Genomic DNA, 23,842 nt, shown 5'->3' with positions numbered 1-23,842 from the left:
TGCTCTTTGACACCTTTACAAGAAACAATCCTGCGATTCACACACACTTGAAAGGCAGGAAACAGAAACCAGTCAAACATCTCAATAAAAGCACCCGATATTTTTTTATTATGGTTAACAGTGTGACATAAACTATATTATTCTATAATTCACATCTTATTGGCACACCAACAAAATTTACATCCACAATAATTCACACAAAATGCAAACTAGCTTACTGTTACAGTTCACACATGCTCCAGAAGAGCTCAGGACGTCGAGTTACTCGTGACCTTTTAGATGAATTTAGAGATTTACAGAGTGGCAGTTTATCATCAGACCTTTCCTAACCCTTTGGGTTGATATCATATCTACATTTCCTCTATTGTGCTTTAAAGTATAAATACTTGAAAGTGGTGGCAGGGAACAAGCACAGTATTTATGAACATCTTCAAATCACAAGGAATAGATAAGTAGGAGAGTAGCTGAGAGGCTTGACTGTGTGACTAAATAGGCACATAATGGAAATGTATTCTGCAGTCAGGCTAGTCCTCAAAACATTTAAGCACACAAAGTATGATTGGCATTAGGCCTATAAATGACATAAAAAGAGCAAGAGAGGGCACAGAATAAATAATGTTAACGGCAGATGCATAAAATAGGTGTCCATATTTACAGAAATACTCCTCAGTTACAACATTCCTGTGTCTAAGAAGGCTTCATGTACTGTGTTGTAGCCTCTGGAGCGCCAGCAGTGTAACAAAAGGACGTTAAAAACAGAGGAATGTCACAGAGTTGTGCCAAAAGCAGAAGCATGTGTTATGGAAAAGAACAGAAATAAATTAGTGTTTCAGTGCTGGTGGAGTCGAGGGGAAGGTGTGACGATGACAATCCAGCGTATCGTGTTGAATGTGGCCCGTGGGATTTGTTGTACTTCTTTCTCTTTTTGTGCTATTCAGTGAACCTCCCCAACAGATCAGTCTGGACTATGAGAAATGGCTTTGAAATGTAACTTTGGTGTTTCCCTTCTTATTAAGACGGGTTGATTATGAAGGGTTCAGTGAGCTTGTAGTGGGCCTGCTGGTCAGGGTGGCAGTGGGGGAGGTCATCTCACCACCTACTATATAACCTCCCTGTTGTTCCTGATGGCACAACACAGGACCATACTGAAGATCATTCCGATGATCTGAAACAGACACATTGTGAGACATGTTAAAACATCTATGGGGACTGACAGAGGAATGATTATGTTGGGTTTATGAGGTGTAAACTTAATATATTTTGTGAATTCTTACCATTACTCCTGCAATACCAATCCCAGTGTATCCAATGATGTGCAGCCTTTCATTAAAGAAGTCTGTTATTGCAGTCAGACAGTCCTAAAACAAATAAAACAACAGCACAGCATTCATATTGATAATTACAGGTACACAACCCTGCTGTGAGTTATTTTACATCAGTGACACTTGTGTTAATTAACACTAAATTGCAGCACATCTTGTAATTTTAAAATGAACCTTTACTGCCACCATGTGGGTGTAAAGTGTTACAGCAGGCAGGTTTACCTGAGTGTCCTCTGGAGCTTCTGTACACAGAGGAGCAGAAGTTTCTGGTGTCGAACCTCCACAGCAGTTCAGCTGTAAATGTAAAACAAAACACACAGATGACATTACCTGTAGCCAACACACGAAGGAGGCAACTAAACACAAGCCCAGTTTTACTCACAGTTCTGTGATAAACGAATGCTATCGCAGTGACGTTCGCATCAGAGACGTCAGTGATGGAGCTGCTATAAAACTTTTGGACTTCCTCAACGATCTGTTATTGATAAGACATAAAACAAAAAAAATGGTTACTTAAGTGAGTTTTTGTAAATCGAGTAGATTGCTTTTTGATTCATCAAAAAAAATATAAATAACTCAAGTGCTGCACCTGTTCCTTGTTTATGAATCCAAACACGCCAGCGGCAATCTCTGCACCGAAGATGATCAGGAGGCAGGCGAAGAACTGCAGAACAGGAAAAAGTCTTATTACTGCATTCAAAAAGATCTTTCATAAAGAAAAGATGGAAACATGTTACTTTGTCCCACTATTTAGAATTTATAAACAGTATATAAACATTTAATAAATAGTTTGTAACACACTATAATGTAGTTTTTAGTGGATATAAGTGTTGATTAAAGTATTTGTGAACTACTGTAAGTCCGCCTGTGGGCAATCATAAGTGATAATGGAATGACAATATAGTAAAACACAGTTGTAATAATATAAAATATGCCCTCATAGACGAGATTATAATTTATTATTATAATTGTTGACAAATGACTTGAAAACAGCAGTTTACAAAACAATGTCACCAAAACAATTGTTTTGTCAATGACCTAATCATTTCCTAGGAAGTTTCCTGGAAATAAATATATTGAGTTTTGGTACTAATTACAGAAAAATAGAATATCCCTGAAATAAAAACTTTACTTTAAACACAAGAAAATATTAATTCATTATTAATTTATAACTGTAAACATTATTCTCCATATTTATTGAGTTGTCTGCTTCTCTACAAACAAATTTAACATTTTTGCATGTTCAGCTGACCTGCTCTCCACTGACTAAAAGATTCTTGGTTACACTAGAAAATAATTGGAAGTGTGAACAGTATTTCTCCAATAATGAGCAAAAAAATTACATAATTCTTTCCACGAAACATCTTGGAAATGTATTTTTTTTCAGAAATTACAGGCCTGTGAAAAAGACTTATAGGTAAGAATTCATATTTGTGCTAAATGTATCTTTAAAATGCCACTAAACGAACATCAAAACACAACACTGCAGTGCACAAATAATGTCCCGAGAGGAGACACAGCACCTTTGAACACCTCAACTCACCGATGCAAGTAGACACTGAGACTCACGTACAGCCCCGAAACAACCAAAGAACCCGACGATCATCATTAACCCTCCTGCACCGAGAAGGATGTACACAGCTGTGGAGAGAGAGCAAGAGAGAGAGAAACAGAAACAGATAGATTAGCACTAGGAAATGCTGCTAAATGGGAAAAGACTAGAATCTAATTATAGTGTTTCTCTCTCTCTGTCACATGACTGCAGTTCAGAGCTTCAACTGAGGATGGCAGCATGATCCAAGTGCTTTCAGCTCTTTGTTGAAGCAGAATTTAATAAAAGGACTGTTGTTGTGTTTCACTACCAGCAGAAACGTGTAGGTGGAAAATCCTTTATAGTAGCCTAAAACCTCTGAACCGCTTCCCACCATTCAGTCTGATTATCAGCGTGCCGCTTTAGTGCAGCCGCTTGTGAATTGAAGCTTTGAGTGGAGATGAAAGACGTCTGAAATTCAACAAATTTCTGACATAACTTGGTACAGCTACAAACGTTTTTTGTTTGTTTGGCTTATTGTTATAATATTTAATCCGTCAAATTAGAAATTGGTGCGTGAGCTGCATCTGTAATGTAGTGGCCACTGTGTCTGAGTTAAAAATAACACAAAGACACATAAATCTCTTCAAAAGTATTGATTCTGAGATGGCTCAGGGATTGTTGAGACAGTCTAATATGTGAAACCACTGATAATAAATACCTGCAGTAGCCATCTCTGTCAGAGCGTTAAACAAAACACTGCACAGCTGCAAATAGCTGCAATTCCTCCCCATCTACACCTGTTTGAGTCTATGAGAAACAAGGCCTTCAGCTTACTTTTTTGATACATTGGTGTTATCTCCAGTTACTCAGACTTTATGCATTCATGGTCCTGCAGGGTAAAGCAGTAAAACAGATGCCATCTGTCTGGTAAAAAGCCAAATCAAATTTTCAGGGCTCTGATTCCTGCAGAATCTGACTACAACCCTCAACCTCCCGGCTCCCTACAAGCGAGTATGTCGTCACCTCCCCTGCTCCCAGCCCTCGCTACCGAGCCCTCTACACTGTAACTATACACCAGCCCCCGTCCCCGAGGTCCATGCTAAGGGCCTAATCAGTGACATAGACAGCAACCACTGCAGCAATTTAATTAATCCACATGGGAGGGGATGCAAGCTGTTGTTTTCCTGCTGTTGAACAAAAGGGGAGGTAAAGACAGGGCCATCCACGGCGAATAGACCGCGGGGCTGCAGGGAACTGGAAGTGAGGGATGCACTGCTTCAAATAGTGTCTGGGTTAGCAATGGAAAATATAATGAGCCAAGACAGCTTCTACTGTGTATACAAAATGTCTACACTGAACTGAGCCCAGCAGTGATGTTTTTACTGAAGCACTTCCTCTGAGTGGAACCTGGAGGAGTATACTTCCTCCTTGTTAAAGCTGGTAGCAGGTATCAGTTAGAAATACAAATGTTTCTTTCTGTCTGTAACTTTTGCACGTGTGCACATTACGGCTGTTTACCCGCTTGCGCACGGGGCAACAAAGGTGACAGGATGGAAAGTGAATCACCCACAGGGAATGCCGACACTTTGCCTTGTTATGGTATCACTCTGTTTAGTCTCTCTGCTCTAGGTGCATGTAAGCGGCCACGGTTCTGCTCAGGCAGCTCCTCGTGGTATTTACTTTGTTGCTATGGTTCCACTGTGATCGATCTTCATGCGGGATCTTCCAGATATGTAGATAAACGGACAACTATGAGACTGTTGCTGCCAAAAAAATAAAAGGCTGCTCACGGCTACATCAACTGATGTGCAGGAAATATTCAGAATCAGATCTTTTATTTAAGTATATGTAGAGATAAAAAAATACCTGCATTCAAAATTTTACTTAAGTTAAAGTACAGAAGTATTAACAGCAAAATGTACTTCCCATTATGTAGCGTGTCAACTTTCAGTGTTTTATTACAAGTTATTGAATTATTATTACTGATGCATTAATGAGTAAAAAGCATTTTAATGTTGTAGCTGGAAAAATTTATGTAATTGTATGTATGATTTGTATTTAAATTTGTCTTTAAATCTTCAGAAATCTGCTTATTTGCTTTCTTGCTGTGTGTTAGATGAGAATATTGCTATCACGCTCATGTCTTTACAGTAAATACGAAGCTACAGTTAGCTTAGCTTAGTACAAAGACAGGAAACAGATGGAAACAGCTAGCCTGGCTCTGTCCAAAGGTAACAACACCTTCCTACAGGCACCTCTAAAGATCACTAAAGATAACTACTTCCATGCCAGCAGAGGTCACCTCCTGAAAGTCTTGTTGTCGTCCCTGCTGTGAGGTTGCCGGGCAACCAGCCAAGACTCCAGGAAGTGACGGCAAAGAAACAGTCCCATAAACGTAGTGGGAGTGAAAAGTGCAATATTTGCTTCTGAAATGTAGCGGAGTAGATGAAAAAAGTAAGAAATACACAACTGAAGTGCTATAAAGTACAATAAGGTCCAGTACTTGAGTAAACGTACACATTAAAAATATGTGTGACAGAGGTTGACTTTAACAGAGGAGCTGCACAATATTTGCATGTCAAATTAAACTAAACTAAATTAAATGTATCACACCTGCAGCGGTTTGCATGAACAGATAACTGTGAGAACATAAGTATATTTTAGCTGCATAATACTTCTCTCCTACTGTGTATGACGGCATTAATGTCCTGCATATGTTCTGTTTTGTATTTCCTGTAACATTTACATTTCTCTCCCACTTGACAAACAGATCTTATTCTTCATCAGACTTTTACCTCATTTGAAAGGCTAAAAAATAACTCTTAGACTTCCCCTGTGATCTCTCTCTGCCTTTCTCCTCATATTTCCACAAGCTACTGTATGAAACATCTCTCTCTCTCTTTTTTTTTTTTTTTTGTCAGCGTCTTCAGGAAAAACTCCTGTCACCTGCCCCACCCAGCCTGCTCCTTCTCTCCTGAGGGAGGCAGCCAGTTCCATGAAAGCATAGCAGAGAGCTGATGAAGTGAAGTCACCATTTTAGGTCATGGTCTAAACGGGAGTAACAAGAATAGGCTTCATTCTAATCATCTGCGCCCACAGAGAGAGAGAGAGAGAGAGAGCGAGATCGAGCGAGAGAGGGCCTATTGTAGGGAGTACTACAACACTACTGAACACTGAGGGGTGTTTGTCTCGTCTATTGTACGTTTTAATTGTCTTCTGTGTGTTTTATTGGGATCTTTGCAATCAACTCTTTCAATATTGATCAAAAGCCACCTTAGCCCAAAGTGCTGCAAACTAATAAGATGCTGTAAATTCAGAGACGGAGCTGTTCATTAATCAGATGATGGCTCTATTTGTCAATGTGTCACCGCTTGGGCATGTCTGATTGATCGATTTGTGTTATTCCAGGGAAATGAAGATCAAATCAATGTTTTTTAAACACAAGCAATTCTCTCTATAACCCCAGCACTAACACTAATGGTGCCTTTCGATAATCAATTGACATGTCCTCTTTCACCGTGTAGCACCACAGATCACGTGCGGAGCGAGGGGGCGGGATCTGCGGTTTTAAAATGGAAAACTTCTGCCCCTAGGCAGACTTGATAATTGAGGGTATAAGTGATGAGTAAAACCTCTCGGAAACGTGAGCTTCCATCCTGCTTTGTGCAAAAGGAGCAATGAAACATCACAGTGCATCGAGGGTAAAATGTGGCTGTTAACCGTTCATCAGCTCTCGTTCACACCTGCGGCCCCTGAGCGGGTCTGCAGTAAGATGGCGGAGGGGAATCCTCCCGGGAAGTTAACAAGGGCTTGTAAAATGACTATTAAATCATAAAACCTGATGTCAGCGGGCGTGAAGTCTGCCGCTGGCCTGTGTACTCTGAAAAGGAGACTGATTAAAGGACAGATAATTTGTTTTACACTCAAATTAGTTTTATTTTACCCCTGAAAGTGAAATAATTCTTTGAGACTGATTTATCATCGTCATCACACTTTTCACACTTTACACTTGTTATATCAAACTGTGTTTTTAGCATTTATAAGAAGAGTTCAACATTTTATAAGTGGTTTATAAGACACTATAATGTAGTTATAAGCTCATATAAAGACATTCTATGAAGACTTTTATATTATTACAACTGTATTTTACTATATAGCCTCCACATGTAGATGCCCACAGGAGGAGTTATACTTATTTACAAGTACATTAATAAACACTTATATCTTATATTACTATATAAGTATATTGTACTTATACAGTATAACTACAATATAGTGTGTGGCCATTTATTAAATGTTTATGTACGGCCTCTAAATAGGGGTACTTTTAAAGTAAAGTGTTTCCAGATGTTGAACTGTTGTTTAAAGCTGCAACAATGAGTTGATTGACAGAAAATTAATCTGCAACCATTTTGATACTTGATTAATTATGTTGAATATTTTTTTAAGAAAAAAATGACCAAACTCTCTGGTTCCAGCCTCTTAAATATGAATATTTTCTGGTTCCCTTAAACCTCTATGATGGTAAACTGAATATCTTTGGGTTGTGGACTTTTGGTTGGGATAAAACTAGATATTTGAGGTATATCACCTTGCGCTTTAGAAAACAGTGATTGGCATTTCCTGCCTTTTACTGACATTTTACGGACCAAACGATTAATCGAGAAAATAATGGACAAATTTATCGATAATGAAAATAATCGTTAGTTATCTGGCAAACAAAATTCACACTGACTTGCTTCCTCCACATATCATTAGTTGCATTAACGTAATCACCAAAAATTATCACAAGAAAATAAATAGCTACACTCAACTCAGTTATCTTGAGTCATATTTCATGTTCTGTAGATGTAAGTGAGGTGTTGCAGAAACGGTTACTTACCTATGAAGAAGGTGTCGGGGGCTTTGTCACCTGTCAAGAGCTCCACCGTTTGTGGGTCAAACCTGAGCCAAAGTCCCACAGCCAGCACCAACAAGCCTGACAGCTGAGGAATGATCAACATAAAATCATGTCAGAACACATCTAGAGGATAATAATAATAATGTTAGAATAACAATACACACATTACTTGACATGTGTTCCCTGTTTTTAGGCTTTAAATAGTGTCTTTGGTGATAAAATCTCTCATGTTTTGGTGCGTTTTCTCAGAAATCACTTCTCAGCCTGTCATGTTTTTTTTTTCTTCTGTTGATTAAGATTCTGCAGGTGGCGCTCTTCTCCTCTCTTTGTCTCATCAGTAAAGTGGCTATTGATGCTCACTGCCTGGCTTTCTTTCTGTTCATTCTAAACAAACTGCCGCCAGAAATGTTAATGCATTCACCTCTTGAGCGACTAAAGGTTTTTTAAAGAATCCGACAGTGTTAGATTTGTTCAGACTCTCAAATGGATCATAGACTGGAAGACTGACTGCCAAAAGAACATTTGTTTCCATTAAATTAAGTCAGCTATTCTCTCTGTATAAGACAAGGATCCAAGTCATTTTTAGTGGAAATACCATATGTTGAAGTATAACCTAAGTTAAAAACAAGATGTGAGGTGTGATGTGCTTCATGAGTTCATTGAAAGGATCATTGCTCCCTAGATGAACTTGACCAGAAATAGACCATCGATTGAAACCGAAGTGTCACCATGAGAAAGTTAATCCTCCCGACCTTCTGGACCTACCTAAAGAGCATTATTTGGTTTAAACCGCCAGCGTTATATTTAATTGAGAGACAGATGAGGGCTTTTAATACTAAATGTGTACAGATTTACTAAAGAATCATTTGTCTTATGACAATTTTTATATTGTGCAGAACAGAAGTTCAGTTTTTCAACATTTACAACACATCTAAAAGTGAAAAAACAATGAACAGGTTAGATGATGACAACTCATATCTATCATCTTTATCTTATAGTGCCAGAGTCGTGAGCTCTGGTGATGAATTTGCAGGTGCTGGTGAAAAAAAAACACTTTAAACTTTTAACTCTAAACTCAAAAAAAGCCTGAAATTCTTTGAACACATCTATAACAAAACCTGTTTAGTCTATGAAGCCTCTTCTTTCTACTCATCAAGCCCCAAGAAGGCAAGAATCTGCTGGCAGGAAACTACAGCGAAAGTAAAAAAATGACAGAACACTTTGAAACAGCAACTCGTGTTTCCATATGGCCCATCAAAGTATCATGTCTGAACGCCAGCATCACCATCAGCATCAGCATCAGTAGTCTATCTCCCATGGTGCATTTCAGCCACAGGCTGTGCCAGCCTCACAGTGCCTTGGTGATGTAACTCAACGTTGGCATTGGCTGCTTGTTGGCTCTGCACCCCAAAATGACAGCGTACTGTACGCCCCTTTTGGCTCGGACCACAACAGCTCTGCTTTCAGTCCCAAAACTCCTGAACAAAGAGGATGCTGTCTGTTTGGGTGACACTACTTTGGACACAAGTGATCGTCTTACAGAGCACCGATGAGCCAACGCAGCCGCTTAAACTCATATATACTGTATCATTTAGCAATAGAACATCAGTGCCCATCAGAGACAGTTACATGAGTCTGTAACAGCATCTAGAGCTGAAATAGTCAGTTAATCAATTACTCAATCAAAGGAAAATAACTCAACTATTTTGATTAATGATAAATCAGCAATTGCTGAAGTAATTTTTCATGGAAATATGCCAAATACTACACAACTTCTTGAGCGCTTTTCTTTGTCTTATGTGATAGTTTGATGTTAATATCTTTTGATTTTGGGCTGTTGGTCAAAAAGTAGTGATTTGAAGATTTCTCTTTGGACTTTTCACTATTTTCCAACATGTTAATGAAAATAATCTTTTTTTCCCCCTTTTTTTGTAGCCCAACCACCAATTTTTCATTTATCATGTTAAATTCAAAACTATGCGTGTATGCAGTAGCAGATCCTACAAACATAGGTGAGAGCATTGGCAAAGTAATTTGGCATATGCATATTTTTACCAAATGTTCACACCATCGTCTGGACAAATAACAACAAGACCCGACATAACATCCATATAATGTCAGATGATGAAGTCTCCGCACAGCAAATCGAAAGTGATTCCACAGTTGCTTCTGCCGCCAGACGGAGTCACACGCAACCTTATCTGAGCAACCCCTGATGTAGCATAACAGACGAAAACAAAAACCTCCATGATGTACCTAAAACAGATTAACGCTGTCTGCAAAAAGGAAAAGAAAAACACCCTCAGACCTGCAGTAGGAAAGTCACAGCACAATGCCAAATCGTAAGAGAGAATCTAAACAGGGTGGGTGTGTTGGAAAAGTTGCAACACACTGCAGGTCTGATGTGTGTGCTGCTGTATGACCACCATACACTAAATATTACATTAATCACATGAGTGTTCAAAGGTTCAGTGGTTTAAAGGCTCCTTTGTGATGAACTATTAATTAATAAAAACATTTCATAGATAGAAGATGCTTTCAGTACTTTATAAATTACTTAGTTGACTTGAATGAAAAGAAGAAGAGTGATAATACAATTCAGGATTTGTGTGAGAATTTGGAGAGACAGTAAAGAGTCAGAGTTGTGTGCACAGAGCAGGTGGATAGAGGCAGTCTGCACGGTTATATTATCAGTCCCAACTCCAGGGAATATTGAAAGCAGGTTGATTAAAAACCCTGTCAAACAAAACCAAGAGACAGACTGTTTCTTCTATGTTTAACATGTAAACACTGCAAGAACACTGACAGGTTCTCCATATGAAAACAAAGCTTGATAATCCTCCTCTGACAAAAAAACAACAACAAAAAATACAAATAAAGATGACCAGACTGTTCAGTAGATTTGGGTAAAATGACTGCATGTTTATTTGCTTGTGGAGCTTGACTTACCCAAAAGATGAAGTTGAAGACGAAAAGCAGATATTTCACGCATTTCATCCCTCCCTGCACTTTGCTCATGATGTCACCTGATTTGTCGATATCTCCGATCTGAAGCGCGATGCCCTCTGGATGCGAATATTCTGCAAATCCTCGCTTCTTCTTCTTCCAGCTGGACATCAAGCATGTAATGATGAGAGCTGCACCGCTACACAACCATCCATCCACATATGAAGACATGCGCACAAGCTGCACAAGCTGGCTGCACGCTGTCTCGCGCCGCCCATCGTTGTGTGTGTGTTTCTATGTGTGCGTTTGCGTATATATGTATACGTGTGGTGTGTGTGTGTGTGTGTGTGTGCGTGTGTGTGTGTGTGTGTGTGTGTGTGTTTGGTCTGTCATAGGCTACTTTTGGGGACAAATTTCAGACTTAGGACCAGTTAATTAGGGACGGCTTGTCCAATTTGGGACAAAAGTCGTGACCTCAATTGGGAAAAAGCTGATTTTTGGGTCAGAGGTTAAGGTTAGGGTTAAGGTTAGTTTCCAGGAAATTAATGCAAGTCTATGTAATGTCCCCAAAAGTGACCATGAGCTGATATGTGTGTGTGTGTGTGTTTGTGTGTGTGTGTGTGTGTGTGTGTGTGTGTGTGTGTGTGTGTGTGTGTGTGTGTGTGTGTGCCCCAAGGTGGGGTTCAGGGACGATCTGGGGCCCCTGAAGAAGCCTCTGGGAAGTCCCCTGAGAAACAGGTTCATTTGTGAGTGTGACATCCTGGAGGTGCGCACAGTGATAATAAGGACATATTTATAAAACGATTCCTGTCAAAGATTTTTTTTTTTTAAATGCCAAGTTACATCCTGTTTGATCACACTTTGTTCAAAAAACCTCCCTTGTAAAAATAAATGTGGCTGCAGATATGACAAACTATCAAATTATGTAACTATCTCTGTGGGTGGAAGATGTAAAACTGGTATATAAATCTGCCATCTGTTTGTTTCTCCCACTTCTTTGTGCTATGAGTAAATATAATGAAGTTGAACTGTTAGACTGACTCTCTTTGGGATTCACTGTAAGAGTGAACAAAACACTTTTACCCAAATTCACATCTTCTCAGCAGCCAGGGACATTTTGGCTTTCACTAAGTTGGAGAAGAGTTTATCAACTCAGTAATCTTTTCTCACAAAGCCACTTTTAATCTGCATATCGCCCTTCATCACACTTACTGGCATTAGTGTTTATTATGGAAACATGGAGTCTTGTGTACAGTCGCACCTGAAACACAGTGACCTGAGATTACGGGAAGTCCCAGACTTTTAAACAGTTAAAAGAAGTCGCCATGATTTTACACATACAGAGGTCATGAGCCTTCCTACCCTCTGACTGAAGAGTTTTGACCAGACACAAAAAATAGTCTGTAACGTGTTTTAACTATTTTATATTTATTTTACTTAATGTACTTTTAGTGTGTTCTCTTGCTGTTACTGTATTTTATAATAGATTTTTTCTTCTGTGCAGCGTCTTGAAAAGCACTCTATAAATAAAATTCATTATTATTATTATTTAGTTAAATGTTACATATTGTCTCAAGAATATATTTCACATCATGAAGATCTAAAGCTTTTAGATTTAGTCTCAAAAACTTTTACTGAATCCTACGGAGCCCACAAGTCCTGAACAACGACATCTTTACATATTAGCCTCGTGGCTCTGGGGATGGCAGTGTTTCATTATATCTTTATTGTGATGTTCCTCTCTTTGCCTTTTTTTGTAAGAGGTTGCTTTGGTTTCCTGGCTCAGGAGCCAGTGTCTGGGATTTGAAAGGAAATCAGGAAATTACCTGCACCTGGGTAGTTTTGGCCACAGCCTATTTAGGCTGCTTCTTTGTTAACCTCTTGCTCTTTTCTTCCTCCCAGGCCTCCACCAGCCAGATGGATTAGGGTTTTGTTTTGTTTGCACACAACACATACTTTGCTCATCCACACATTGCATTCATTACTGACTTAGCTGACGAACATTATTGTGTTTTAAGTTGACAATAAATGCTATTTTAGAAGCTTTATTCATGTGTGATTTCCTTTTTTGTCGCTGCCTCTGAGCCCGTTCATGACACTATTGGATGGATTACCATGGAAGTTGATACAGATGTAAATAACATCCTCACAGATCTGTTCTTGTTATCATGTTTGGAACAAGGTAATAACTTGTGAGCACATTTGCACACGTATCATACATAAGCATATATTTACATCCCACATCAGTGAGGTAATAATCATGTTATAGATCTTGTGCAAATGATTAATAACTGTGTGTACAAGATAAAAAATACAATTTTTAAGTACTTCAGGGGCTTTGCAGAATCTTTAGTCAGTTTTTTTTGGTTTGCCTAAAAGTAAATTGAAATATATATTGATATTGAAATATATAATAATACAGTGTATATTCCAATAAAATGTAGCGAGAAATCAACCTTAAACTTTTAATTATGGCACTCTGAGTAGCAGAGTTGCAGCCTATTCTTTTTTTGTGAACCTCTGTATTCTTTTTGTTTCTGTGTTTATAAGTCCATTTTACTTTCCTATATTTGTTTCATGATTACTATAATTCAGACGTGTATACATGCATGTGTTGTGGTGTTGCGTTGGCACACTGACAGAAAGCCAGTACATGTGAATGAGGATCACATCAAGCAAGGAGCGTCACCAAAGCTCCTCTGTGTGTCTTCTCCGCAGGCCGGAGGGGGTCAGCCCGGGTTCACCCGCTCTCACATTCAAGCTTCTCATGTTTGTGCTGCCTTTGTTCGCTGCACTGATGTGGGAGGGAAACAGCGACACCGTGTTTGTCCGCCAGGGTATCAGCGAGGATCAGTCTGGGTGGATCATGAGACACATCACATCACTGCCTACTTCCTCTATTTTCAGATAACAACGAAAAACTGCAGAAATATGAAAGGATTCCTTTATGACAGTAGATAGATAGATAGATAGATAGATAGATAGATAGATAGATAGATAGATAGATAGAGAGATAGTATAAATTGAGGAGTTTAATCATGAGCTGAATTACAAATGATTAATAGCTTCCATGTAACAATGAATGCGGTCATTGAACTGAATCAATGTTAATCTAGTATCAGTTTTGTCATCCAATCCTGTCCTGAATTCAGAGCTGTAATTATCACAGTGGAAGTACACCCAAACTGAAACCATATCCTCAGTGTATAATGGAGTCAAAATCCCATTATCCTTCCACAGTTCCCCAGTCCCCCCCCCCATCAGTGCTTGATATGTAAATCTGGTGCAATAATGTAACCTGATCTCCATATGGTGCAACTGTGAGTCATCCTTATGATCCGAGACACATCATAGGTGAAGGGAGACAATGTGGTGATATGAGGACATGTTAATCAGATCAGAAGAACCATCAAAGTGGCAAAAGACATGTCGGGTTATGAAACATAGTGGTGGACTAACATGAAACACAGGAACTGTGAGTGAATTGTCTTTAGTGTCTGTACAGTTTGTATTAACATCTGAAAAATAGAAGCATATATTTGTATGTGGCATGCAGCATCACCAAGAGGACAAAGAAATGAACAGGACAGGACAGACACACAGAAGTGTCTGCGCTCATCATTGTCTCCATCTAGTGGACAAGATGAGAAAAGCAAGTAGACACTGGTTTTGTGCTGCATTTGTGTACAAAAGTTTAAATGAGGGAAGGAAGTTGCTTTGTTGTTGTCTTTTCTGGTTTATTGTCAGTATTTCTAGTTATGTTTGCCTTTATTTTAACGTTTACTTTGCATATATATATTTAATCTTTTTAAGAATTCATTTCCTTATTTTATAGTTGCGTGTACTTTGGTTTTATACTTTCATTATTCTTTGGCACGAAAATAATCTTAACTCAAGGTCCTCTTGCTTGCTTTTTCTGGAGCTTTCAACCGCATCTCACAGTCTTTGTAAGTTATTTTTTTTGGTCAAACCACTATTTCCAAGGTCAAGAATGAACTTTCATGCTCAATTCATTATTTTTGCTTACAATGGTAATTTTATCTGTTCTAAATATTAGTGATGTCATTATTCTTGCACATTAGAAAATATATACACTATAGGCCTATTATTATTATTATTATTATTATTATTATTATTATTCGCAATTATGTCAAGAGGAGTTTATAATTTTGACAAAATATAGCCTATATGCAAATTTACATGTACTTACTTGATACCAAACCTCGTTCTCAAAGTTGAAAGTCAGACTTTTGGTTTCACATATTACATAGACACAAAAAATAGGTCTAAATCTAATGCAAACCATAGCCAAGGTATGGGAATGTAAACAATGATGCTGTTTTGCAGTGTATTGTCATAATAAAGATATATGAAAACATATAATCTGGGTTGAGATAAAATGAGATTTTTTTTAAAGGGACAATTGTAACTAGATGAAGTGTTTCTCCATATGTATCTCGCACCCACACAGGCTGTGTGTTTTCACAAATGTATGTCTTGTTTTATAATTTGGTTCAATAAAGAAGTGATAAACAAAACAAAGTACTCATTTGTCCAAGTAGATCACCTGAACTGTGAACTAAGCATGACACATGCGTAGCAGACACAGTCACCAGCCTCTGGCCTTTCTTATGAGCCAATGTTAATGCAGTTTACTGAGCATTATGTTACGTTTTCTTGTAAAATAGTGTTTTGTAATGATGAAAATGCAATGTTGTAGGAGCAATAAACTAACATTTCATGAAAATTCATGAAGTTTTAGTGCTGCTTTTTGAATTTGTAGGTATAACAACCATCAATAAAAACCTCCTCATGATGCCTGACCTGAAGTGTAAACTATTTCTGTTGGTTTTATGCTAACATGTGATTCAATATGTGAGCAGCAGAGATCTTGACAAGTTTTATTTGAAGACATATTAGACATGTTCCTGCCTTCAACCTTTAGATGGCAGTGCTGCGTTTCAGTTGGAGGCAGTGAGGTGGACCTGGTTAACACGAGTCAGTAGTAAAATTAAGAAGTTGGCTCTGAAAATTCATATTTACAGTTGACAGGTAGACAGCTCAATGGGAATATTATTCTTACATTGCCAGTTTCCCAGAAACATAATCTCAGCAGCTCCTCTTCGTGTCTGTTCCCATTTCTCCAAACTCTCTGAGCTCACAGACATCTTACACGTCTGCTGCAATAGAAAAACGGGCTATTAGCCTAAAAAAATTACAACTGATACTGATGGTATGCCTCCAGTGCAATTTGTAGTGTGGGCTGACTGACTACTCTGAAATGTCACTGCCAAAACAAAGAAAATGAGAAGCCATGATAATATCAGCTGCAGCCTGAATGATGAACAATGGAATAACGGTCTTATTTGTGTTATTATTGCTCGCCTTTTTTCTGTAGTTTCATATTTACTATAGAATGAAGAGCAGGAGGAAAAACCCAACACAAAGCCACAACAGCAAATTACTGGCAGTGAAATGAAGCCATGTGGGTTTCTTCATTTTTCCATCTTGGCCTAAAAAGATTTATGTCATAGTGTTACTCAATCTGAGCTGGATAGGAACAACATGCATGCTCTCTGCATACAATAAAGATCATAAAACACAAAGTGCAAGTATGTGAGTGTTTAATAAATAACAATATCAATAACAACGTTTTAACAAAAGTTTTGTTTATATCAGACCTGGGTCAAATTGTACTTCCAAAGAGCCTGGGTTGCGTCAGACTACTTAGAGTGAGTTGTGCTACAGGGCAAAATAATCTGAGGGAGAAAAATACGACAATTATGATAGTGTTCTCTCTTGCTCTGTCGCTTAAGCTGCGGTTTAAGGTTTAAGACAGGTTTAAACCTGTACTGTCTTCAACAAAATCATATGGCCTCTTAAATCCCATTACTGTGTCCTCTGAATCTGTGGTTTATTAGTCAAAATCCAGCTGCTGTATCCTGTAGAAATCATCTAAATGGCACTGGAGGTCATTGTATCTGAGATTTAACTTAAACCTGCTGCAGAGGTTTAATGAAGGTTTAGTCATAAAATTTAGTGTGAAGGCAAATTTCTACAGCTCAAATCATTTCATTAATATATGAAAGTATGAGTTTTTCACCTCACATGATCCCACAAAGGCAAATGTCTGATTACATTACAGTGTAAATTACATTTACAGTAACAAGGTGTCACGTCTGCTCTTTATGGAGCAGCACAAGTCCAGTACCTGCAGACATGAGGTCAGTTTGTCACCAATTTAGCCAGTATTAGGAAATATTATATATATATATACAGTAGGGTCCAAAAGCAAAGTATAACTGGACTATAAATGATAAAGCACACACTGTATATTGTTCCAGTGGTATTTCTGAAATCTTTCCATAGCAGTTAGTGATCATGGAAAATCAGACAGCTGAAAGCAGTTTCCTTAATTACCATTTTCTGTCTGAGTCTGAATCACCAGTGTATAGCGAAGTGAAAGATAAAAACCCTCTACTTTTACTCCTACACGCAAATGTTAGAATGCTATTTATCAAATTTCTTACAACTTAAAAACTCTCTCAACTTTAAGAGACCTGCAGAGGTCCCTTCACTACATGCGTTGAGATTGTACAAAATATGTTGGCTCATGATGAAAAATGTATAATATAGTTCAGAAGAGAATTCGTCTTAGCCTATTATTTGAATATGATTTCAACATTTGGTAGGATGTGACTTCACTTTCTTTTTTCCTTTTTTTTGCATTCTTTATGTTTGAATAAAGCTGGCATTTATTTTGTAGGAGTGACTTTTCATGCATCTTTTATGTCAATGTGGTTTTCTTGTTTCCATTGTCGCCAGTTTCCCATTATTCAATCCATATTATCAATCCTTATTTATAATAAATATATTACACTGTTGTTGTTTCACGTGGTGATTGGTACTGGAGATATTAAGGACTAAAAAAATAATATATGCTTTTTCCAGAATAACATATCACTGTGTAGAATATAAGTATTTCTTAAATGTATAGTATTGATAATATGTAGATGTAAGGTAAATTCTTGTCTTGTTTGAAAAAGCAATCAGGTCCAACATCTAAACCTCTGCAAACTGAACCTGTCATAAACCACAGCGAAGATAGACGGATGTTAAGTGACAGCAGCTCAATGTTTGGTACTCCAAACAGATAAAACTGAAGCTATAAACCAGCTGCAGATACTATTTGACCCAGGCCTGGTCTATATACTGTACATGCAGTCCTGATACTTTGACCTATACCAATAATTTACTTTGTGCAGAGGGTGAGAAGTCTTTGGTGATAAAGTTATGCAGAGAAAGTCATAACTTTCTGCACGTTAGCATGAGTATGTCTGTGTGACATGTATGAGTGTGTACAGTATGTTTTGTATTTGACCTTTTGAGTGTGTAAGTCTGATGTGATGTGCAGGTAAAGTCTTTACTGTCGCCATGACTTGCGGCTGAGTACGCACACACAGGCCACGTTGATGCGTATGAGCCTCCAAGCCACCAGGTTCTTAAAGGAAGTCAGCGCTCGTACAAAAGTGTGTGAGTTGGTGCAGTAAGAGTTCCAGTGTCTCGCATCGATTCCCAAACAGCCCGAGTTGCCTGAGCGGGCGCTGTGACATGTCGTCTCAAAGAAGTACTGCTTCTTGTTGACGTTGTTGATGTTCACGTCTGGTAGCACTGTCACCTCGTTGCCTGAGATGTCTGTGGCCTTGGTCTTGTTACCCACCCAGACGCTGACGCTCTCACACACTGAGTACACCCCGCGGTGCTGAGGCTTCCCCGCTGCCCTGCGGGTCCTCCTGCCGGCACCTTGTGAACCTGCCGGCTCTGCATCAGGGGGCTGAGCGCTGAAGAGCACCCTGGGTGAGAGGTAGCGGCGCTTGGTGAAAAGTTTGGGGTCCACTGTGGGGATGATGTTGGGGTTGATGCCTGGATCCTGCTGCTGTGCTGTCGTGGCTGCACACGAGTCCCCTCTGATGGCGGCCATAGCCCGGGCACTGAAGAAGAGGAACAGGACCAGCATAGACGACCTCATGGGCACACAACCTGAGGGAGTCAACAACCACAGAAAACACTCCTGTTAGTGCAGATATATTCTTTATTCACATGCTGATAAGGCCTTGCTCTGGTATGTTACATGCTGTATTTATCACACATTTAAAGGAATGTTCTATTTTGAGGGAATTCTACCGGAAAATTGTCCTACTTCCTGCACAGTTAGATAAAATCCTGGATACCTTTTTATGTTCCTGATGCAGTTGTGAGGAACAGAAAGGTACATGTGCACATACCATCCTGTATTTAGGCCAAGTGCAGGAGAACAGATTCAGTAAAGGAAAAATTCTCGTGTGTCTCGTTTCATACCAATAAATTCTTGGGAGCTTTACTCTGGTTTGGGGATACTCTCCATTTTCCGTTTGCAGTTTCATGGTACAACATGTTGAGCTGTGATCAACCTAAATTAGGTGCATGCATGTAGCAGCTCCTCTTTAAAGTGCAAAAACACACATTCCTTTACACTAAGGGTTTAATGGACTTGCATTAACAGTTTTCACAAGTACAGTACATGAAAAGATTCCTGTGTGACATACAGTATATAGTTTTACAGAAGATTTACAGGAATTTCTTGATCTACAGTGCTTCCTCCAAGGATGTTTCCCAATTGCACAAGCTGCACAAATTAAATGGTTATGTTTACATTCTAGATGATTAAAGGTCTAATCATTTGGATCGCAGATTCTACCTTTGAGGTTAGGGTTAAAAGTTAGAGTCTGCCAACCCTACTGAAGGAGGCAGGATATTGAGCACTGCCAGAGAGGCTCAATTAATTTTTATTTGTTTGTGTAAACAGGAAGTGATTGAATGTTTGATATCTAATTTAGTGGTTAATTGTGAAATTATTAACTTAATAATATCCACAGAGAGGACAGTGGCGTCCGTGTATTATGAGCGGCTGTCTGCAGGATTATGGAGGACAGAGAGATTTGTATGAAGGATGTAAACTCTTATCTAAATTTCATCTAAATTAAAACATTTTAATGCTACTTTGAAAATGGGTCTTTTGAAGCTGTAATTCCCACATTTTTATGGATGAATAAATTGCAACTTGAACTGTGACTATTTGTGAATTATAATATATAGTTTAGTTAGACATCAATTTTTGGAGATTGCTTTATGAGCCCAAACACTTTTCGCAATTTGAGGCGAGCTCAGCTAAATTTGCAGTTTAATATAATCCTCAAACTGTTTTCAGAGGCACGAAAAAGAAATTAATGAGCTCATCTGTGGTTTTGCAGGAAAAAATAGTACAACTCCCCAGAAACAGAGCTGAGTTCCCTTTGGACCAGTGAAGAATATGATATACATAAATACTGCAGATCTTACAGGATATCCATGAAAACATGAGCCGAGAGTGTCAGGTATAAGAATAGATCAGACACTGTTGTGACATCGCACATCAAACTCCACACATCAGAACACACAACACAACATCTGAACCTCGCTGGCTTGCATAAATTAGCAGCCTGTGTACTGTATTTAACACAGAACAAAAGGAATCACAGGCATGTTAACACCTGAGACGACGCTGCTAGCAGGCTCCGTCAGGTTGGTTTATTATGAGCTGTGTTTGCCTCAGGTGTCAGTGTGAATGATCATGGGTTAAAAATGTTGGCACAACAAATCAAAAGAGAAATCATAGCCTATACAGAGGTACATAATGTGAGATATGATTACACAATAAACCCTTGTGAAGTCCGTCCAATTTAGCTTAGTGTTTGTCCTCACACCTCACCTCTCTGCTCTCTCCTTCTTTGTGAGATAAAGCATTTAGACATGAAAAAAAAACCCATGAAAGCTCAATTTTAAGATGATTATTATAATTGCTATGAACAGATAAGACCACCACAGAGGAGATTGGAAGGAGACTATTAGGTGCTAATTTGTTTAACTGCTGTAGGACACATGAATCTACAGTTGATATCACAACATAAAACAGGAAACATTTGTACAGTGGGAAAAGCTCATAAGATTTTGAAATCAACCCCAGGGTGATGAAAATGTTACAAAAGAAAAAAAACCTTTGAATGAGCACACTGCCTCCCCAGTGGCAACATCTCTTTTTTTTTTTTTTAGCAGGAAGTAAAAGGGTCTTAAACACAACAACACAACAAAATCATTAATGCGAGGCTGACAATTATGGTCACTTATACAAAGTTGTCATAAAAAAACTGATGCTGACGCTGCTATCTGAAGCACACTTTATAGGACATGCATCTCAAACAGTATGTGTGCAAAGCGGTCGTTATAGAGCTCTACTGAAGGATTAGGTGCGTAAAAACTGTCAGCTGATATTTTCATATGTCACAGCGGGAGATTAATAACAGGCGTAATTAATAACAACAATGACAGGTTGGCTCACTACTGGAACATCTAAATGTTGTTAGATCAGTGCTTTCCTGTTGTTACAAGTCAAAATAATTACTGTTAAAAAGGTCTGTTGACAAGTGGGATAGATGAGGAGTTACCTGGAAAAGACAAGGCCAAATCAAAAATGTGTTACATATAAGCAAATGGTCTGATAAGGTAGTTTTATCTACCTTATCTATTGCATGTCAGTCTGTCTTGGAACAGGGATCCCTCCTCTGTTGCTCTTCCTGAGGTTTCTTCATTTTTTTCCCCGTTTAAGTGTTTTTTTTGGGGGGGTGGGGGGTGGGGGCAGTGGGGGAATGGGGGGGGAGGTTCCTTATCCGAATTGAGGTTCTAAGGATAGAGGATGTTGTATTGCTGTACAAAAAAAACTGACTTGACTTGAAACTTCCTTACTACAGTATAAAGAGTTTATTTACTACCAGACAACAGAGCAGATGTAGTGCCTTCTGCAATAAGGTCTAAATAGCAGCTTCCTCTGCCAAACTACAAATACTGTGATTATTATTGTTTTTGTTTTATATTATATTGATGACTATTCTGTGTGCAATGCGGCTGACACTGTGAACTGAGCTTTGTTACCATGTTAAAGGAAGTATAGCGCTGGACACATCGCTGTTCAAGTTGGCTTATCATGATGAGTGAGCTTGAAGAAGCTGTACGTGAAAAGCGTCATTTCCTCCAAAAAAAAAACTCTTATGTTGCAGAAAAATAACTTCTCGAGCATTACTGTAATTTCTACGTATGCTAATATGAACTCAACCAATTCAAGTTTCTACTGACCTAAAAATTTTGTCACACTTTAGGATGTTATGACGTACAGTAGTGTGCAAACACAATCTTAAACATGACTGAATGAGGAGGAATTAAGGGTATTCTCAACACACTGATTGGTCTACATGCTGCTACATCTATCAGTAGGAGATATACTTTTTATGCTCTTCTTTTTTTAGGGGGGGGTCTCTCATCCATCCATCTCAGTACCTTTTCAGTGTCTCCTCAGGGGAACTGTAGCACCTCGGAGGCACCTAGAGGACGTGATTAGAGCGTACTGTGTTCTGGGCTCCTGCCATCAGGCCTGGCTGTGGCCCCCATCCAGCACACCTCTGCCTTCCTCTGCCTCCACTCCTCAGCCCTGTTGAAGCAGAGAAAGTGTCTCACCAGGCTCGTAAACCCACTGTAAACACATTCTTTGTGAGACTGATGCGGGAAGAGAAAGTTAATATGTTATTCCCGCTCACCAGATACTCACATAGTGAACATACCGAAATAAAGAAGCAGACCTGCATAATGTAGATTATCTACAGTGGAAACATGTAGAGTTTAATAGTAAATAATGTCAGCATTCTTGGATATATATTGCTTTGACAGTTTTGTTGCTGATGCTGTTGATTTAAACTCTACTGTGCCTTAACAGACAGATATATTGCCGGATATTTTAGGAGATTAAGTTCAGGAGAATATTTAGGAGCAAGTAGAAACAAGAAAATTTAAGAGTTTGGTATTTTGCATATGAAGCCACACCAGCGGGGTTAAAGAGGTGTAAACATTACAAAATATTTTCTCAAGTCAGGATACTGTCTGCTTTGCCTCTCTCTTTTAAATTTTCAGGATTGATTTCCCACCTTCAGGAGAATTGACTGATTGATTGATTTGATTGAAATTCTTTATTGACAATATAAAATATATACACGACATAAATAAATAAATAATATATGCACAGCCTCAACCAGGAGGCATCATATCTTTGAACAGTAGTTGTCAAAAGGATAAAACACAATAAAGCCAGAGAGCTTATTTCCATTGTGGTCCTTTGGGTGTGTGTGTGTGTGTGTGTATGTGTGTGTGTGTGGTGGGATATATATTCAGTACAGGGTATCAATTCAGTAATGAATACATGAGTCAATATAACAATATACAGCAGACATTTATCGCACTATAATTCATTTTTGTACAGTGTGAAATTCAGCCACCAGTCCAGCTAGACAATCCATCACAGTTAACCAGAAGCTTTAATTTTGTTTTGACATTTTATCTCATTGTTGTGCCTCTGCGCTCAAGTTTCCCTGAGGTGAATGTTTTCATGTGAGCGGACTATGCGTCATGTTATACTTTGCTTTGTGTCAATCGGCTGACACCCACAGAAAGAAAATGAAGTCTCTAAACAGACAAATAATCCCTGAAAACGTCTTGCTCACAAGTTTGATTGCCATGTTGATATATGCTTTTTTAATAAGGGTATCTTTAAAATGACTTTCAATCATGGCTGAAGAAACACTGAACAGGATATGGCATGCTTGCAAAATGACAGGAACGTAAGCTATAAGCTAAGTAAATGGGCTGTAAATCTAAATGACGGTGGTGTACTGCTGTAAAGAATGTACTCTGGCACGGGAAGTGTTCATGTGTTTATAGCACCTCGACAAGAGTGGTCTTTGGCTGTCAAGAGATTTAAACCTGTGACCTTCTAACAACAGGACAGACTGTTTAAGAAAAAGGTCATGCTGTGTTTGTGTCTTGTGACCCCACTACATACACTGAAAACATCCTCTCAGCCTCAGTGTGTGTCTATCATAACAATCATTCTTCTTTTCTGCAGAATGCAAGGCAATTATTTGCTGGATTAACACTGATGTAAAACTAACAAGAAGTCTATTCCAGTTGTGTATTCATGCTACATTTGTTGTCTGACAATGCTGAAGTATATTTAAATGGACA

General features: G+C 38.6%; 2 protein-coding genes across 4 annotated transcripts in view; both read right to left on the bottom strand.

Annotated features, from left to right (window-relative positions):
• Positions 1 to 85: 85 nt before the first annotated feature.
• Positions 86 to 10,940, bottom strand: tspan2a (tetraspanin 2a). The gene is made up of 8 exons (XM_067586722.1): positions 10,706 to 10,940; positions 7,739 to 7,841; positions 2,866 to 2,963; positions 1,912 to 1,986; positions 1,705 to 1,797; positions 1,545 to 1,616; positions 1,275 to 1,358; positions 86 to 1,165 (listed from the first exon to the last, which is right to left on the bottom strand). The coding sequence occupies exons 1-8, from the start codon at positions 10,931 to 10,933 to the stop codon at positions 1,100 to 1,102; spliced, it is 819 nt and encodes a 272-aa protein (XP_067442823.1). The 5' UTR covers positions 10,934 to 10,940; the 3' UTR covers positions 86 to 1,099.
• Positions 10,941 to 16,309: 5,369 nt separating this feature from the next.
• The window catches only part of ngfb (nerve growth factor b (beta polypeptide)), a 32,160-nt gene continuing 24,627 nt past the window's right edge, over positions 16,310 to 23,842 (bottom strand). For 2 of the 3 annotated variants that reach the window (XM_067586716.1, XM_067586717.1), the window contains exons 2-3: positions 22,109 to 22,259; positions 16,310 to 18,742 (exon numbers count right to left, since the gene is read on the bottom strand). In XM_067586716.1, coding sequence (XP_067442817.1) covers positions 18,126 to 18,731 — 606 coding nt within the window. In that variant the 5' untranslated portion in view covers positions 18,732 to 18,742; positions 22,109 to 22,259 and the 3' untranslated portion in view covers positions 16,310 to 18,125. The remainder of the gene's footprint in view (positions 18,743 to 22,108; positions 22,260 to 23,842) is intronic. The other variant, XM_067586718.1, reaches the window with a different exon arrangement.

Source organism: Thunnus thynnus, chromosome 4 (genome assembly GCF_963924715.1).
Source record: "Thunnus thynnus chromosome 4, fThuThy2.1, whole genome shotgun sequence".
NCBI classification, from domain to species: Eukaryota; Metazoa; Chordata; class Actinopteri; order Scombriformes; family Scombridae; genus Thunnus; species Thunnus thynnus.
This window is presented reverse-complemented; position numbering and strand designations above follow the sequence as displayed.

Excerpts from the sequence above, each read along its gene's own strand:
- tspan2a (XM_067586722.1), bottom strand. The coding sequence starts at position 10,933 with ATGTCTTCATATGTGGATGGATGGTTGTGTAGCGGTGCAGCTCTCATC. Across the intron at positions 1,798-1,911 it reads GATTCATAAACAAGGAACAG|ATCGTTGAGGAAGTCCAAAA; the intron begins GTGCAGCACTTG and ends TATCAATAACAG. Across the intron at positions 1,617-1,704 it reads CATTCGTTTATCACAGAACT|CTGAACTGCTGTGGAGGTTC; the intron begins GTGAGTAAAACT and ends TTACATTTACAG.